This window comes from Mobula birostris, chromosome 2 (assembly GCF_030028105.1).
Source record: "Mobula birostris isolate sMobBir1 chromosome 2, sMobBir1.hap1, whole genome shotgun sequence".
Taxonomy (NCBI): Eukaryota; Metazoa; Chordata; class Chondrichthyes; order Myliobatiformes; family Myliobatidae; genus Mobula; species Mobula birostris.
Window position 1 is genome coordinate 240,388,097 of NC_092371.1, and position 18,237 is coordinate 240,406,333.

General features: G+C 39.2%; 1 protein-coding gene across 2 annotated transcripts; it reads left to right on the forward strand.

Annotated features, from left to right (window-relative positions):
* The first annotated feature begins 95 nt into the window (after positions 1-95).
* Positions 96-16,597, forward strand: ccdc25 (coiled-coil domain containing 25). Of its 2 annotated transcripts, XM_072251641.1 has the most exons (9): positions 96-201; positions 5,930-5,977; positions 7,142-7,181; positions 7,561-7,612; positions 9,345-9,420; positions 9,953-10,056; positions 11,132-11,334; positions 13,039-13,084; positions 15,691-16,597. In XM_072251641.1, exons 1-9 carry the CDS (start codon positions 177-179, stop codon positions 15,721-15,723), a joined length of 627 nt encoding a protein of 208 aa, XP_072107742.1. In that variant the 5' UTR covers positions 96-176; the 3' UTR covers positions 15,724-16,597. The 2 variants fall into 2 exon arrangements, with proteins under 2 accessions (XP_072107742.1, XP_072107743.1); XM_072251642.1 differs by lacking the exon at positions 5,930-5,977 and having other exon boundaries at positions 97-201.
* Positions 16,598-18,237: the final 1,640 nt, after the last annotated feature.

Genomic DNA, 18,237 nt, shown 5'->3' on the forward strand with positions numbered 1-18,237 from the left:
AGGTTACGTGACGAGCATTGTAAACACTATTCACATAAGGCGCATCAGTGTAAATTCATTAACATATCTTGGTATTCCTACAAGTCCCAGGGCGCCCCGCGGTGATCACGTGGGTCTCCCTCACCGTCCCGGACTCTCGGCGTCTGGAATCACCGCTGCTGTTGTCTGCTGTGGAAATGGTTTATTATTTCACCAGTAATGGTGAGTACTCGATGGTGTCGGCACGGCCAGCACCCGCCCGCAACCTCACTCATTACTTGACAGAAACGTTTCAGACGTTGATTAGCCCCAATGGCAAGTAGGAGCTCGGGGGGCTAATCACGGCCTAGTGCTGGTTGTCGTTGCAGTAAATGGAATAGAGTCTTCATTTCCTTGCACAATATCGTTTTATTGCCTTTAATTTCTCATTTCTGTGTGTGTGCGGAGTCAAATGATTAGACTCGGAGTAAAGACGTAGGACTGGGTACGTTTTAACTTTTGAATATATTTACTACTTCAAACATCGCAAATATTCAAATAAGAAACAGCTGGTTAATCAATAAATACTGTAACCCTGGCCATGGTAACTAAGAGGCCTGGTGTTGTAGTTACTGAAATTGAATGTTAATCTTGCGCAAAGTCGTTTCAGTTGTGTACGTGGGAAGTCAAATGATTAGACTCGGAGTAAAGTGGTAGGACGTGGTACATTTAAATCTTTGCAAACAGTTGAATACTTGTTACTGGTTAATCAATAAATTTTGTCATTTAAACTGTGGGCCTAGTATTGGCTGTAGTTATAGTAACTGGAAACGATTCTTCCTTCATCTTGCGTTTGAGGAGTGGTTCTACTGATTCTCTTATTCTTGTAATGGAGTTATAGAAAAGTAGAGGATAGAAATAAGCACTTTGGCCCATTAAGTCTATGCCGAAACATTTAAACTGCCTACTCCCATCAACCTGCACTTGGATCATTACTATCCATACCCCTTCCATCCATGTACCTATCCAAATTTCTCTTATATGTTGAAATTGAGTTTGCATGCACCACTAGCACTGGCAGCTCATTCCACACTCTCACAGCCCCGAGTGAAGAAGTTTCTCCTCATATTCCCCTTAAACTTTTCATCATTTCTCTTTGATCCATGACCTCTAGTTGTAGTCCCATCCAACTTCTGGAAAAAGCCTGCTTGCTTTTACTATCTATACCCCTCATAATTTTATTTACCTGTTTCAAATTTCCTCTCCATCTTCTGCGCTCCAAGCTTCAGGCATGCTGAGAGCCACACTCACGTCTCCATCTACATCAACGGAGCTGTAGTGGAGCGTGTATCAAGCTTCAAGTTCCTTGGTGTCCACATTTTCAAGGATCTCACCTGGTCCCTGAACTCCTCCATCCTGATCCAAATGGCGCAACAGCGCCTTTATTTCCTGCGGATCATCAAGAAAGCTCACCTCTGTCCCAGGATACTGACGGACTTTTACCGCTGTACCATTGAGAGCATACTCACCAACTGCATCTCAGTGTGGTATGGCAATTGTCTCGTATTGGACCACAAAGCTCTCCAGCGTGTGGTGAAAACTGCCCAGCGGATTATCGGCATCCAGTTGCCCACCATTGAGAACATCTACCATAAATGCTGCCTGGGCAGGGCGAAAAGCATTATCAAGGATGCATTTCACCCTAACCATGGACTTTTTACTCTCCTCCCATCGGTAGACGCTACAGGAGCCTCCACTCCTGCACCAGCAGCCACGGGAAGAGCTTCTTCCCTGAGGCTGTGACACTGCTGAACCTCTCATCACAGCGCTAAGCAATATTGCACCCATATTGTACTGTCTCAGTACTTTTATATTTGTGTGCTGTAGCACGCACTTTATATTTGCAGTTATTTTGTAAATTACACTATTCTTTGCATTTCTGGTTAGATGCTAACTGCATTTCATTGGTTTTGTATCTGTACTCGGCACAATGACAATAAAGTTGAATCTAATCTAATAAAGTCCTGACCTATTTAACCTTTCCTCATAACTCAGGTCCTCTAGACCTGGTAACATCCTTGTAAATTTTCTTTGCACTCTTTCAGCCTTGTTTACATCTTTCCTGAAGGTAGGTGACCAAAACTGCACACAATACTCCCAAGTTAGCCCTCACCAAACTTTTGAATACTTGTAAATGGTTAATCAATAAAACTTTACCTAAACCATTGTAAGTAATGGGCCTAATTCTGGTTGTAGTTACAGTAACTGGAATTGAATCTTTCTTCATCTCCTTGCATTTGGGCAAAGTGGTTTTATTGTTTTTAATTTGTGTATATAGGAAGTCAAATATTAATCATAGTCATACTTTATTGATCCCGAGGGAAATTTGGGAAGTTAGATTTGAAGTGAACTGGTAATATTTGGTACTTTATAATTTTTATAAGTTTTTGAATACTTCAAATAGTTATTACTGGTTAGTCAATAAATGTTGTAACCTAGACCCTGGTGGCTAATTGTTACCAAGTGCTACTTCACTTCAAAGCTGCCAGGCATTTATTTATTTATTGAGATACAACGCAGAACTGGCCCAGCAATCCCTTGATATTAATCCTAGTCTAATCACCGGGCGATATACAAGGATCAATGAACATACCAACTAGTGCGTCTTTGGACTGTTGGTGGGGGTGGTGGCTGGAGCACCTGGAGGAATCTCATGCGGTGGAGAATGCACTGTAAAGCATTGTGCTAACCAGTACGCTGCTATACTTTATAAGTGCCCCGAAAAATCCTGGTCCCTCCTTTTGAAGCCAGTTTTTCCTTGCCTGTTATCAAAATTGGACAATGATACTAAGCCAGGAGAAACTCACTGGGTCCTGCAGCATCTGTGGAGGGAACAGATATATGGAGCTTAGAAAAATACAGGGCTATGTGCTAGGGATATTCTAGGCAGTTTCTAGAGTAGGTTACATGGTTGGCATAACATTGTGGGCCAAAGGGCCTGTAATGTGCTGTAAATTTCTATGTTCTAAGTTCTGTGCTACATCAAATGCATTAGACGAGGTTCATGTGAATCCTTGCCTCATTTCAACTTCTAACGGAAGTTTGGATAGGTACATGTATGGTAGGGCTATGGTCCCAGTGCAGTTTGATGGCGTAGACAGTTTAAATAGTTCCACATGTACCTGATGGGCTAAAGGACTTGTTACAGTGCTGTATTTTTCTGTGATTATTCTGTGTGTATTTTTAAGGCCCTGGATGGCAGTTAGGTATAGGAACTTCCTATGTGCCATGGCTGGGTGTGGGTAAGAAGTAGTTGGGAAGGGATAAGCAAACCAGGGATTAAAGTTTCACCTGTCACCTACTGAGCCCTGTCTCAACCCTCCTCATGTCATTATACCACTTGCCTTCAGTCCTGCTACAGGGTCTTGACCAAAACCAGCTGACAATTCTTTCTGTCCACAACTGTAGCTCGATCTACTGAGCTTCTCCAGCGATTTATTTCTTGCTTCAGAACGCAGCGTTTGCAGTCTCTTGAGTTTGAAAAATAGGAAAGCTGAGTACGTTAAATGTTGAAAGCTATTGGTATCCCTGTACACAATGCACTGAAAGTAAGCAAACAATCAGGAATACAAGTTGTTTTATAGGAGCCATGTATCTGTTTTCTATCTGTATTGTCTTTGGTGTTGTGCTTTTATTATGGTTGGGGGTGTGGTAGAAGCAAAGAGTTTAGTTACATATTCATGCTTTGACTTTAGTTCATTCTAGTTTAGGTAGAGATGGGGAGTGGGCCAGGAGTGGTATCTTCTGTGCTGAGCACTTAAATACCCTCAAACACGTTTATGAACTCTTGGTTTAAGCATGTTCAAATAGGTTGACTGGTTATATTGTTTTAGTTTCATTAGTTTTTGTCATTACAAGATTGTTTTCCTGGTTTCTTGATAAAGGATGGAATGTATTCTTTGACTTTACAACTTTATTGGATAGATAGCAGATCCTACAATATCAACCCCCCCCCCCCCCGCCTACGTTTAGTTTCTGAGTGGTTCTGGTTTGATTTTGAGTGATTGCTACATGTTTGTTGGCTTTTATTTCAGTAGGCATAGAGAACAAGAGTGGAGTTGTCACATACCATTTGTAGAGACTCATGGTGCTACTCTGTACCTGTCATTAACAGGAGTCACAAAGGTTCACCAGTTGATTGCTGAAATGGTGGGCTCATTATATGAGGCTGTTAATAGACTAGGCCTCCTACTGTTGGGTTGAGGAAAGGGTGTATGTGTGTGGGTTGATTGAATTGAAATGTACAAGTTTCTTACGGGGCACGATAGGGTAGATGCAAAGCTGATATCTCTCCTGGCTTAATTGTCTAATACCTTAGATTACAGTCTCCAATCATGACCAGACAGTCCCTGAGTTAAAGTGTTTTTTTAAGAAGTCTTCACTCAGTGAGTAATGAATCTTTGGTATTCTCTACTAGGAAAGTTATGGAAGCTGTAAGTCATGATAACAAGGAATAGTGGGTTACAGCCAGAAGGTGATACTGAGTTGAAGATGATCCATATCTTATTGATGTCAGATCAAGGATGAGGGATTGAATCTGTCATAAATGTCCAATTAAACAGTACTGAGGAGTAGTTAAAATATTTTAAGGCAATGAACTGCTGTTTTTGTGCTCAATTGAGTTGTATCTCTCAGAACCTCTCATGGTCCCAGAACAGATTATATGCAATCAGGAAAGCTCACCAATGACTTTACTTTCTGAGGCTGAAGACAGCTGGACTTTGCACATATATACATATTTATACCATTCTGCAGATACACAGTAGAGGGCATCCTGACGAGCTGCATTACTGCTTGGTACAGAGACCAAACTCTGGCAGACAGGAGGGCTCTGCAATGGGTAGTCAGAACTGCCCAGCGCTCCACCGGCACCAGCCTGCCCACCATCGAGGACATGTATATTGAAAGGTGTCGGAAAAGAGCCAGTAGCATCATTGAAGGATCCTCCCCACCCGACTTGGGTGTCAATACCTCAGGATCTGTCCTGGGCCCACATATTGATGCAGCTTCAAACTTCATTAGGAGTTTGAGGAGACTAGGTATGTCACTAAAGACACTCAGAAGTTTCCATGGAGAGCATTCTAATTGACCGCCTCACTATCTGGTATGGAGTTGCTTCTTCACAGGTTCGGAAAAAGCTGCAGAAAGAAGAAACATAGAAAACCTAAGGCATAATACAGGCCCTTCGACGCACAAAGCTGTTTTGCATCCTGTCAATGTCCCATGTTACCTCTGACAGCCCTCCACACTATCCACAACACCTCCATCCTTTGTGTCATCAGCAAACTTACTAACTCATCCCTCCATTTCCTTATCCAGGTCGTTTATAAAAAAAAAATCACAAAGAGTAAGGGTCCCAGAACAGATCCCTGAGACACACCGCTGGTGACTGACCTCCATGCAGAATATGACCCGGTTAGAACCACTTTTTGCCTTCTGTGGGCAAGCCAGTTCTGGATCCACAAAGCAATGTCCCCTTGGATCCCATGCCTCCTTACTTTCTCAATAAGCCTTGCATGGGGTACCTTATCTGTGAGGATACAATAATCAGAGGCTACATGTATTTCTTCAGATTGAATTAAAAGAACTTAACTCTACCCAAAATATGTCTGGGCCTCAATTTGCTATTTCTAATCTATAAGTCACATTGGTTAGTGGGCAACTGTGCATGAGATACTGGAAAACACAGACTACGTGCCTGTGATGCTGCTGCAAGAAAGTTTTCATTGCACCTGTACAATGGTGTACTTGTGCATTTGGCAATAAACTGGACTTTGGCTTCTACTTATTAAATACACAATATCAGTATCTTCTGTAATTGGTATGGCCTTTTTCCTTTTATTGCAAAATATCTACTTTTCAACTATTACTCTGTAAATTGACAAATTTAAATATTTCTAATTTGTTGCAGTTGCTTCTTCACCTTACACGATATATATGGGAAAAGATAAATATGAAAGTAAGTGGCTACTTTCTTCCCCCTTAACGGTTAAAGAGTACTAACTTTATCACACTATCTTAGAGAGTATATTTTTAAGTTGGAGTACAATCAAAGATTGCAGAGTAAAGGAACATTGATTAGAGTGTAAGAAAATATTACATTACACAGAAGCTGGTAGGTTTTAATGTTTGATGTAGGATTAAGATAAGCCAGTAGCTCAGATTTGTCATAGAGCCATAGAAAAGTAGATTGTGGTCAAGTTGAATAAGTACTTTAGAGAGGTATCTCATTGGTTAGAACTGTTACGTGTAGAAAGTCTGTCTTGAATTTGAAATTTTCTGTGTTTATATCTGCTGCCCTTTTTGGGCAGCCCATCTGTGCTTGCCTTCCTTCTTGTTTAGTTTGACATCATTACGCTCCTCGTAGAGTCATAGAACACGACAGCACAGAAATAGGCCCTTTGGCCCATCTAGGCTGCCAAACCATTAATCTGCCTAATCCTCCTGTTATGGTACTGTGCTGCTTATGTCAAAACAATGTCTAAGTGATATATCGAGCATTGACATTCAGTTTCATTTAAGTATTGTGCTGGTGGTTATTTTCTACTGACATTTAGACATAATTTGATACTTGATACAATAATGCCGATTTTATACATGAAAACTGAAGACCCTTCATACAGACATTTTTTTATTTGCTTATATAAATCATCAGCTGCATTTTGAGAAGCTTTGTGGACTTTTGTCTCAGATTAAGTGAGGACTAAACATCGTTGTCTATTGACAAGGTGTGTGATGAATTATTTTAGAATTTAGAGATTCACCTGGAGAGGTTGGAGAAACTTGCGTTGTTTTCTCTGCAGTGTTGGAGGCTGAGAGAAACCTAATAGAAGTTTATAAGATTGTGAGGCAAAAACTACTGGACATCTGTATATGGAAGGAATGTAGCAATACGAATCATATACATGCAGAAGATCAGTTTAATTTGGGATTGTGTTTGGCACAAGGAGCTTGTTTCTGTGTGCACTTCTGTGTCCAGCAGTGACTGGCAACTCTCAAAATATTTATCCATAACATTTAAAGAATATTTAAGAAATTAGATTGAATCAACTAGATGCTCAACAAGTGACTGTTTTAAATATTTCATTTCTACAACTTGTGTGATTCTGTTTTTTTAATTTAGATGAGGATCTAATCAAGTATGGATGGCCAGAAGATGTTTGGTATAGTACAGTGACTTTGGTTTTGTTGTAGCTTTGCTTATTTCCATTTAGATTTCACATGTTTTAAACATCCCTCCCATTACAATACTTTGCTACTGCTGATTCAATCCTTCGATTTTCATTTTTTGTCTTTTTTCCTTGCTCTCTTGTTGCACTATTTATTTAATAAGAACTATAAATTAAATATATTATGTATTGCAATATACTGCTACTGCAAAACAAACTTCATAACATGCCATTATATAACATGTTATATAAATTATCTAAACCTATTGCAATCATATAAACCTGATGCTGATTTTCATATTTGTGACTCAAATCTGCAAATGTACTTGTTTTAATTATTACTGTATATCCTGAATTTCTTGTCTCTTTTTAGGTTCCATGTAGATAAATTATCTTCAGCTCATGTATATCTTCGATTATACAAGGTATAGTCAGAACAGAATACTACTTTATAGTAACTTTTAATAGGTTTTAAAATTATTTGGCAGAATATTTTAGGGGTGTTCTGATATTCAGATTTGATTGTTCACTTATCACATGATCAGTATCATTGTGGTGTATGAATTTCAGCTTTAGGGTCTGAATTTTATTTTGTTTTATATTTTTAGAAACTAACTCAGTGTGAAAGATGGACTGCATAGATAGAAAATCAGAAAGTTCAAGTTCAAGTTTCTTTGACATTCAGCCAAACGAAACAGCATTACTCCAGGGTGCACAAAGCACATTTAAGATAGCAAGCACATATAAAATCAGTAAAATGCAGTCACATAAAAAAACATAGTCCAAGACCCTGAATTAATGAAAGTTGCAGAAATCTGCAGTTGAACACTATGGCTTGTATTCTGCTGAGTGAGCACTAGGGGGCAGCACCGACGCCATTCTCCTGGACAGCTGTAAACAGGCAACACTGCAGCTTGAGATTTGGTTTCAGGTCTATAATTACGTGGTTGATTTTGCAACGTGGGGAGGTGGAATTGATTTTAATTCTAGAGTCATAAAGAGATCCAATACAAAAATAACCTTCACTCACTGAATCGATGCTAAACATTAAACACTCCTTTTATCAGAATACATATATATGTCACCATATACTACCCGAGCTTCATTTAGTAGCGGACATTCAGTAAATACAAAGAAACAATACAATCAGTGTAAAACTGCACAAGCTGGGCAAACAACTAATGTGCAAGACAATAATTTGTGTCAATATAAAAAGAAAAACAATATAATAGATAAGTAATACATAATATGGATTACATGACTTGTAAAAGTCCGTGAAAGTGAGTCCATAGTTTGTGGAATCAGTTCAGTGATAAGGTTAGTGAAGTTATCCTCACTGGTTCAGGAGCCTAATGGTTGTGGGGTAGTAACTGTTCCTGAACCTGGTGGGGTGAGTCCTGAGACTCCTGTACCTTCCTGATGGCAGCTGTGTGTAGAGAACATGACCTCATACACGTTATCTAGTATGATCATAATTGTGGCTGACTTGTCTACTTAAACTCCTTGTGTGCTGATTCCCTCAAATTCCTGATCTTTCAAAAATATATCTGCCCCCTATTTAAATAATTCCACAGCCTGAGCCTTCACAACCTGGGATAGATAATTTACCAGCCTCTTCTAATATATCTTAATTGCCCACTCCCACCCCTTATCAGTATGATCGTTAACAATTTTAATATCTGTTGACATTTGCTTTCAAAGCAGGGGTTCCCAACCTTTATTATGCCATCGACTCCCTCCTATTAACTGAGGGGTCTGTGTACCCCAGGTTGGGAGCTCCTGTTTCAAAGCTTGTAGTCAAACAAACGGCTTCTTACTATCCAAGAATGGTTAAAATATATGGAGCAATCTCCAGCTGGAGTTGTTCTGTAGCAAGAAGGGTAGATTTAGAAAGTAAGAACGTAGAATGCCTATTACATAAATTCAGTGTTTCTATAATATATAGATTATGCATTATTAAAAACTTTTTAAAGTAATCATTTTAACTGCTTTGTTCATTCTGGTAAATACTGTATATAATGTGTTTGTCTTTGATATTCATCTAAAGGCTCAACCCATCAGAAGATAATTTTATTCAATGCTGACTTAGTAATGTTACAGTAAATATTTTGAGCAATGAAAAACAAAATGCTAAAATATTTTATTTTTGTGTCTTAGGGTCAAGTAATTGATTCCATTCCAAAGGAAGTACTAATTGATTGTGCTCAGCTAGTTAAAGCCAATAGCATTCAAGGTAATGATTAAATGGGTTGCTTTCTTGACAAAGCAAAAAAATCTTTCACATTTTGGAATGGGTGTCGTAGCATGGACAGGTTTGTTGGCAGTGTGTGTGTGTGCTCGGTGAAGCAGTCTCCCTGTCTCCATCGGGTCTCACCGATATACAGGAGACCACATTGGGAGCACCAGACACAGTAGACGACCCTAAGAGACTCACAGGTGAAGTGTTGCCTCACCTGGAAGGATTGTTTGGGACCCTGAATGATAGTGAGGGAGGAGGTGTAAGGACAGGTGTAGCACTTGATCCACTTGTAAGAATAAGGCACACAAGCCTGCAAACCACAATAAGGTTGTGGTTTGCTTGGAGAAATTAATCTGTACGTACAGTAATAGCAGCTGCAAGGAAGTGAACCTCTTGATCAAAGACTAACTTGTTCTGAATCACTGACCTGATTAAGCTGATCACAGAGATTTCAACATAATACATAAAAAATGAAGCATTATTTCTCCATATTTTGCATGTATCAATCATAATTTTGTTTTACTAGGATGCAAAATGAATAATATAAATGTTGTGTACACTCCATGGTCCAATCTAAAGAAGACTGGTGACATGGACGTGGGACAAATAGGATTTCACAAGCAAAAGGATGTAAGTATGACACTGAATCGATAGGAACTAATGCAGAAGCCCTGCTTGACTGCTTAATTATTTAAATTATTGTTGATTATTTTTAAAAAAGAAGTAAACTGAGTGTCAAAGTTTGAAGTAAATTTATTATCACAGTACATATATCACCATATACAGCCCAGAGATTCATTTGGGTATACTCAAAATCTATAGAATAGTAACTAACAGAATCAATGAAAGACCACACAACTAGTGCAATCAACCAAAATGCAGAAGACAACAAAATGTACAATACAAAAAGAAATGATAATATAAATAAGCACTAAATATCAAACATTAGATGAAACTGTCCTTGAAATTGAGTCCATTACATGTGGGACATTTTGGTGATGGGGCAAGTGGAGTGAAGGTATCCCCTCTGTTCAAGAACCTGATGGCTGAGGGGTAGTAACTGTTCCTAAACCTAGTGCTGTGAGTTCTGAGGCTCTTGTACCTTCTTCCTGATGGCAGCATGGGTGGCGAGAGTCCCTGCTGATGGATGCCACTTTCTTGCGACAGCATTTCGTGTGGATGTGCTCATGGAGGGGGAGGACTTTACCCGTGTTACACTGGACCGTATCCACTACTTTCTGTAGAAATTTCCATTCGAGAGCATCGGTGTTTCCATACCAGGCTATGATGCAGCTAGTCAGTGCTTCACTGCATATCTATCAAAGTTTTAGATGTCATGGGGAATCGCTACAAGCTCCTAAAGAAGTAGAGGTGCTGCCATGTTTTCTTCATAATTGCACTTACATGCTGGGCCCAGGAAAGGTTCTCCAAAATAATAACATCAAGGAATTTATATTTTCTGATCCTCTCCACCAATTATCCTCAAATGGGGACTGGCTTATTGACTAAGTATGATTGCTGTTTTAAAGTGATTTGAGTATATTTAAGATATTAAGTTTTTATGGGTGCTAAGGAATCATGGGATATGTTCAGGAAAATGATGTTTAAAAAAATCAATTGAATGGTGGAGTTGAATGTCTTGTTCCTATGTTCAAGTGAGTACTTATTTTTAATCATTTGTGCAACTCATTTTTATTATATCTAGGTGAAGGTAATTGCAGTGGAGAAAAAGATAAATGAAATTTTAAACCGGTTGGAGAAAACCAGAAGTGAACGATTTCCAGATTTGGCAGCTGAGAAGGAATCCAGAGATCGTGAAGAGCAGAATGAGAGAAAAGCGCAAATTCAAGAAATGAAACGAAAGGAAAAAGAAGAAATAAAGAGAAGAAAAGAAATGGAAGAACTTAGGTTTGTATAGGCATAGTGGGCAAGAGCTTGTATTGTCTTTATGTAACTGTATTTGAGAGATTCAGCCATTACATTCATCAAATTAGCATTGGTTTGGGATAACTTATTGGCTGAGGCAGTGAAATTACCTGGGAAATAGTGGGTCTAGTATTGTAGCTAGGAAATGATTGGTGGAAGATTTAAACCAATATAAAGAAAAGAAAACAAGGTGGGGAAAAGAGAAGTTATACAGAAAGAATGATGCAGAATTTTTTAATATTGTAAACTTTAAAGTGCCATTATTATGAGGTGTGTATGGGAATGCAGCCATCATTCAGTAAAATTGAAAATGTATTGGAAACTGTAATATGGCAGATTATTAAGGCATCCGTTAGTCTTGCGAGACCATGGATCTGTACTTGGAAAGTCTTCACTCTCCAGGGCGCAGGCCTGGGCAAGGGTGTATGGAAGACCGGCAGTTGCCCATGCTGCAAGTCTCCCCTCTCCACGACACCGATGTTGTCCAAGGGAAGGGCAAGGGCTGATACAGCTTGGCACTGGTGTCATTGCAGAGCACTGTGTAGTTAAGTGCCTTGCTCCAGGACAAAACGCGGTGCCTCGGCTGGGGCTTGAACTCACGACCTTCGGGTCGCTAGTCGAATGCCTTAACCACTTGGCCACGTGCCCACACAATATGGCAGATACAACAATAGAAAAGTGGCTACATTTTGAATAAACAACACAAAATGCTAGAGGACTTCAGAAGGCCAGGTAGCATCTATGGAAATCAATAAACAATCAATGTTTCAGGTCAAGACCCTTCATCAGGACTGGAAAGGAAGGAGAGAAGTCAGGGTAAGAAAGTGGGGAGGGGAGGAAAAAAGTACAATGAAACTGAGAAGGGGGGAGGGTGAAGTAAAGAGCTAGGAAGTAGATTTATGAAAGAGATAAAGGGCTGAAGGAGGGAGAATCTGATAGGAGAGGGTAAAGACCAAGGAAGAAAGGGAGGAGCACCAGAGGGAGATAAAGGGTAGGTAAGGAGATGAGGTGAGAAAGGGAAATGGAGAATGGAATGGTGAAGTGGGGAGTGAGTAATTACTGGAAGTTCGAGAAATCAAGTGGTCATAACATCAGGTTGGAGGCTACCCAGATGAAATGTAAGGTGTTGCCCCTCCAACCTGAATGTGGCCTCATCGTGGCAGTAGAGGAAGCCATCTACTGAGAGGTCGGAATGGGAAATAGAATTGAAATGGGTGGCTGCTTGGGAGATCCTGCTTTCTCTTGCGAACAGAGTGTAGGTTCTCGTGTTTGACATTTTGAACAAGTTTGTATCTTTTTCAAGAAAGAATCAAAATGGACATGATTGTTTAGAGCTAGAATAGTGCTGAAACTAGAATCTGCATGAATAATGTTAAGAAGCGCAAGAAAATAATTCAGAATTATGGATATATTGCAGACCATCCAAATAGCTGTGATAGGATTTTTAAAGAGTAGATCAATAATTAGTTTGAACTAACTGGAAATGAAAGTATTAGTGTATCATCACAATTAAGATCACATGGGGAAAATAACACTTTATTTCTATTGGATTCAATAAATACAGAACAATATATTAAAGTTATAAAACAAGGATATTTGACAGGAGAATTATAAGTAAATTTTGTGATGCTTGATTTCTTCCTAACTTAAAACAGAAAAAATAATATGTTTGTATTAACTCCTTAGGTGCTATTCTAGTCTTATGAAATCTGAAAACATGAGTAGCAATCAGGTAAGTAAAAGTAATTAGATGTTAAAGGTTACGGTGTCAAATGACAGCCCAAAAATAATTTTATTTAGTCAAATTGAATGAATTTCCTATAAAAATTCATTTATAAAGTTGTTCGCTAAGCTGGATCCTGAGAAGCCCCTGCAGTAAAAGATGTTTTCTGTTGTCCCTAGTCAGAGATACCCAAAAGTATTGAAAATGTTGAAGTAATTTTAAAATATTAAATTTGTAAAACATCTTTATTCTAAAACTTATTCAAAACTTTAAAGATAAGTAAAATGGCAGAAATACCTACACAAGTTAATGAGATTTCAGTATATTTAAAATTGAAGGGCCAGATTCGAAATGCATCGGTCCTAGTTCACTACATCTCTGTTGAACCACTGGACCTGATGCTGAGTCCAGTGGTGGAAATGGAAGCTCAGATGCAGATCAAACTCCTCCCTGATTTCTGCATTGCTGTGCACTGGAATGAAAGTTGGGAATGAGGTGACTCACACATTACCACCAGTCAGCTATTCCACAGAGAACTAATTGTTGGAATGATTTGAAACATAGAAATCTACAGCATAATATAGGCCCTTTGGCCCACAATGTTGTGCCGACCATGTAACCTACTCTAGAAACTACCTAGAATTTCTCTTACCGCATAGCCCTCTATTTCTCTACTTGTCTAAGAGTCTCTTAAAAGACCCTATTGTATCCGTCTCTACCACCATTGCTGACAGTGCATTCTGCACACCCACTGTTCTCTGTATAAAAAACTTACTTCTGACATCTCCCTTGTACCCACTTCCATGCACCTTAAAACTATACCCCCTTGAGTTAGCCATTTCAGCCCTGGGGAAAAGCCTCTGGCTATCCACATGATCAATGTCTCTCATCATCGTAAACAGCTCTATCAGCCCCCTTTCATTCTCTGCCGCTCCAAGGAGAAAAGGCAAAGTTCACTCAATCTATTTGGTCCAGTATTTTTTTCATGACCTCAGAAAATCAGATTTGCAGCAGATAAAATAGCCTTTTTTTAAATAGTATGTGGCAGCCTGTGTGTATTTTTTTTAAAGCAAGTGAACGCTCTGTAGCGTCCCTAATAACGTGTATTTGGAGTACGGCCCTACAAACAGCAATGCAAATAATCAGAAAATCATATGAGTCAGAGATAAGTGTTATTGAGGCTGGCAGGGTGGAGATACATCTCTACCAAAGGAGATGTAAGGCACTTCTTCCCTCTGCTAGACTGCAGGTCACCCTTGGGCAAGGAATAGCACCTGCTTAGTCCCCCCCCCCCCCCCCACTCCCGATCAGGGTCACATGAAGCCATGGGTGTAGGTGGATGGTCGTATCAGCAGCTGGTGTATATCACAAGTCCTGGTTATGTGACCACTGACACCAGGGAGACAATCTCTGAAGAGTATTGACAATGTCTGGTGTCACCCATCGGGTAAAGACACTGCCCAGAAGGCAATGGCAAACCACTTCTGTAGAAAAGTTTGCCAAGAGCAATCATGGTCATAGATCACGCATGTCGTAGGACATGGCACTTCATGAACGAGTGGCGTGTTGTTAGGGTTGCAATGGGGAGTTCAATTTTTTTTAAATTACCTAATGGGATCTTTTGGGTCCATTTAAAGGTCAGACTGACTTTGCAGTCTCACCTGAAAATACCTCCACTCAAATGCAGTCAGTCTTGAAAAAAACAGCCTAGAGTTTGCACAAGAATCTCTTGAGTAGAATGATTTGGAAAGAATCATGAAGATGCTTAAAATTTTATAGGTAGTGAGATGTGATTGCAGTCTTTGACGATTAAAAATTGTTTAGGATTTCTCCTTTTGTTATTAAGTCGTTTTGCCTTTCCCATTGCCATTCCTGAATTATTTAATGAGCATTTGTCCTTTTAACTATTAATGCTGAAATGGTGCTGCAATTACAAATTCCAGATACATATGTAGGTTTCAGCATTTCTCTGTATATAAGGTATAGGAGCAAAATTAAGCCATTTGCCCATCGAGTCTGCGCTGCCATTTATTTCATCATGGTGTCATGGCTGATCCATTTACCCTCTTGGCCCCAATCTCCTGCCTTCTTCCCATATCCCTTCATGGCCTGACTAATCACAAATCTATCAACCTCTCCCTTAAACATACTCAATGACTTGGCAAAGAAATCCCCAGGTTCACCACTTTCTGACTGGAGAAATTCCTCCTCATCTCTGTTCTAAAAGCCTCTATTCTGAGGCTTTGTCCTCTGGTCTTGGATCCCCCACTATCATTCCAGTGAATAGATGCCCAGGGCCATCAAACGCTCCTAATATGACAAGCCTTTCAATCCCAGAATCATTTTCATGAATCTCTTTTCAGCCCTCTCCAATGTCAGCATACCCTTTCCTAGATAAGAGTAAGTGTCATTACATCCTATTATTCAAATAATGGGCTTAAAATCCACTTGCCACCAACATGATCCAGATTTTGATGCCAGGAACCGGTTGTATTTCCTTGTCATCTTCTTCTCCAAGTATTTCTTCCTCCCATTTCTCCCACATGAGCTTGTGAAACTGGCATTGAAAATAACCTCAGTAAACAAAATAATTTCTGATTTTCCTTTTTCTGTAGGATTGTGGTTATGACTCTGACGATTTCATGTAAAGTCTGCTCAAAGCTATCACATAGACATTTTAAATTGGAAGATTTTTGGCCTGCCGCAAAACCCCTTTTGCTTTTGACAGTTTCCTGAGGGGACCAGTACCTTTTTGAGTTTGAAGATGTTTATTTTTTCCTTTGATCTACTAAGTGGAAAATTAAACTTGTAAGTGCTTTTTCCGTTTGAAAAAAAATTCATTTGTGAATTCATAGTTTTGACATGCTTGGTGTGGATGCTCATTTAAAAGAACGGCTTATTGCCAGAAATACTTCAGCTGGAGTTTTTCTTTAAACTGCCTAGTAAATGAACTATTAAAATAATTAAATCTCATGCAAGAGAAGTTTGATTCTTATTTTGAGCAATGTTCACAACAGTGGTCACAAATTATGTTGCACCTAATGAGAAGTTAAAGCAGTGTGGAAATATTTTACTTGAAATCACTTGCTCTTCAACTTAATTATGCTTAATCAAATCAATATTACAATAATTTATTGAAATGACATTGCATTTATGTAAAAATGGATTAAAATTATACAATTTGGAAACTGAAAAAAGAATGAGTCTTGCAGCTAAAATGTTAGTCTGTTTTGACTAATCAATGCTGGTTGACCTGATATCTTTTAAGTATTTTCTTTAAATATATGGTAGGTTATTGAGAATTGAAAATTCTCTAGACTGCCACATGTTATGGAACCAGTACAGGTGATGCATGGTCTCTTCCTCTTTGAAGTAGAAGATTTTTGTTGCAAGGCTACACCAGATCTTCTTTGTATGGTATAACCTTTGTTACATCTTATTGTAATGTTTGTTCTGTTCAGCCCAACCCAGGGCGAAAGGTGACAAGAATGAACTCTGAAAATAAAAGTATTTTGTAATTAATTGTTATCTAATTATTGTCTTTCTTCCATAACATATTCTCAAATGTTGACAAAATTCCAACTGTGTCTAACGGTCATGTTAATTCATAGTTAGTAGTTACTACCCTTTACACTGGTGTCCTCCATCTCTGTCCTTGGCCATTTTCTCTGTTGTGCCTCAGGTGTAGTTCAGAGTCCTCAGTTTTGCCTCTAAGGTACGTTGCCAAGTTGTCTTTGGTCTTTCGCGTGTCCTCCACCCTTTGGGGGTCCGATGAAATTCTGTCTTGATGATGGAGTTGGTCTCTCTTCTTATCTTGTGCCCAGTCCATCTCTATCCTGATGATGATTGTGGCTATGTTCCCTTGAAGGAGTAGGGTGCATTGGAGATCTTTCCTGGCCGGAAAATACAGTGGATCTTCCGGATGCACACGGTGTGGAATGACAACAGCTTGGCGAGGGGATTCTCTGTCATCCACCAGCATTCTGACCCATACAAGAGTGTGGACAGAGCGCAGCTGTAGTGTGGACACCACTTGGTTGACCCTCACATGTTGCTCATTGATCTGAAGACATTTCTAGCTTCGCTGAGTCTACACTGGATGTCGTCCTTAGTCCTACAATCCTGCCGAATGATGCTTCCAAAATTCAGTTAGAGTGCATGATAAATACTTTCAGCAGTCAGCTGCAATGTCAAATAAGCCATAAATTTGAAAACATTTGATATTTTGGGAAATCTAATAATTATTTGTTTTCCACGGACGAGCAAGTGACAAGATGTTTATGTGCCTACTCGAAAGAAAAACAAAGTTGTATATAAATCCATCTTTTATATAAATGTAAAAAAATGTTTCAAATTATATAACATTTAAAACCAGAATTGTCACAAGTCAGTGCAAATATTTTGTATATAAAGGTGATTGCTTTCCAAGGTTGTTCTTCCACCTGTAAATATGGAATTTACATTTGCCTTTAAGCCTCCATACCTTGCCCCTGCTCTGATCTTCACCACATTAAGTATTTCCCTCCCTATAGCTTTCTATTGCCATTTCTTCATAATATCATTTCACACTCTGAAAAACATTCAGATGCATTCCTTCATCCACCTTGCAGTCCATATCCATATTTCATACACCTTGCAATCCAACTCCAGATATTTAACAAGACTTTCTTAACTGTTTAGTCTTGAGCCCCCTTTTGGACTGTATATTACTATTGCTTTTGATCTCAGTTATCCTCCTTCACTTTTGATGATTTTGACTCTTAGTTGCCCGTTCTCTCAGCGATTTCATTTGTCAATTCATAACATGTCTAGTGCACTGGTTTTGTTGGATCCCATCAAATATGCAGTAGGAGTCCAAGTTTACCAAATCACCCACTCATGGGATCACTCTAGAGTTCAAAGGTATTCAGCTAAAATTTCTTCGGAGCAAATTCTTTCTAAATCTCTATTTTTCTTCATCGCCTGTTTCACCTCAATGTTGCAGCCAGAAGGATGCCTGACTTTTGCATTCATTGCGGTAGCCTCTTGAAAGGGGATATTGAAGGCATTCTTTTATTCTTCCAAGTTTCCTGGCCATGATCCATAAGGGTCTATACCTTGAGGCCTCCATTATTCAAGATCAAGCACGGGTGAAGCCAGGTCAGTATGATATGGAGAGTAAG

Bases quoted from the DNA above. Each gene is read 5' to 3' on its own strand.
- ccdc25 (XM_072251641.1), top strand. From the start codon at position 177: ATGGTTTATTATTTCACCAGTAATG. The intron at 5,978-7,141 runs GTAAGTGGCTAC...TTTTTAATTTAG, and splicing joins GGGAAAAGATAAATATGAAA to ATGAGGATCTAATCAAGTAT. The intron at 7,613-9,344 runs GTATAGTCAGAA...TTTGTGTCTTAG, and splicing joins TATATCTTCGATTATACAAG to GGTCAAGTAATTGATTCCAT.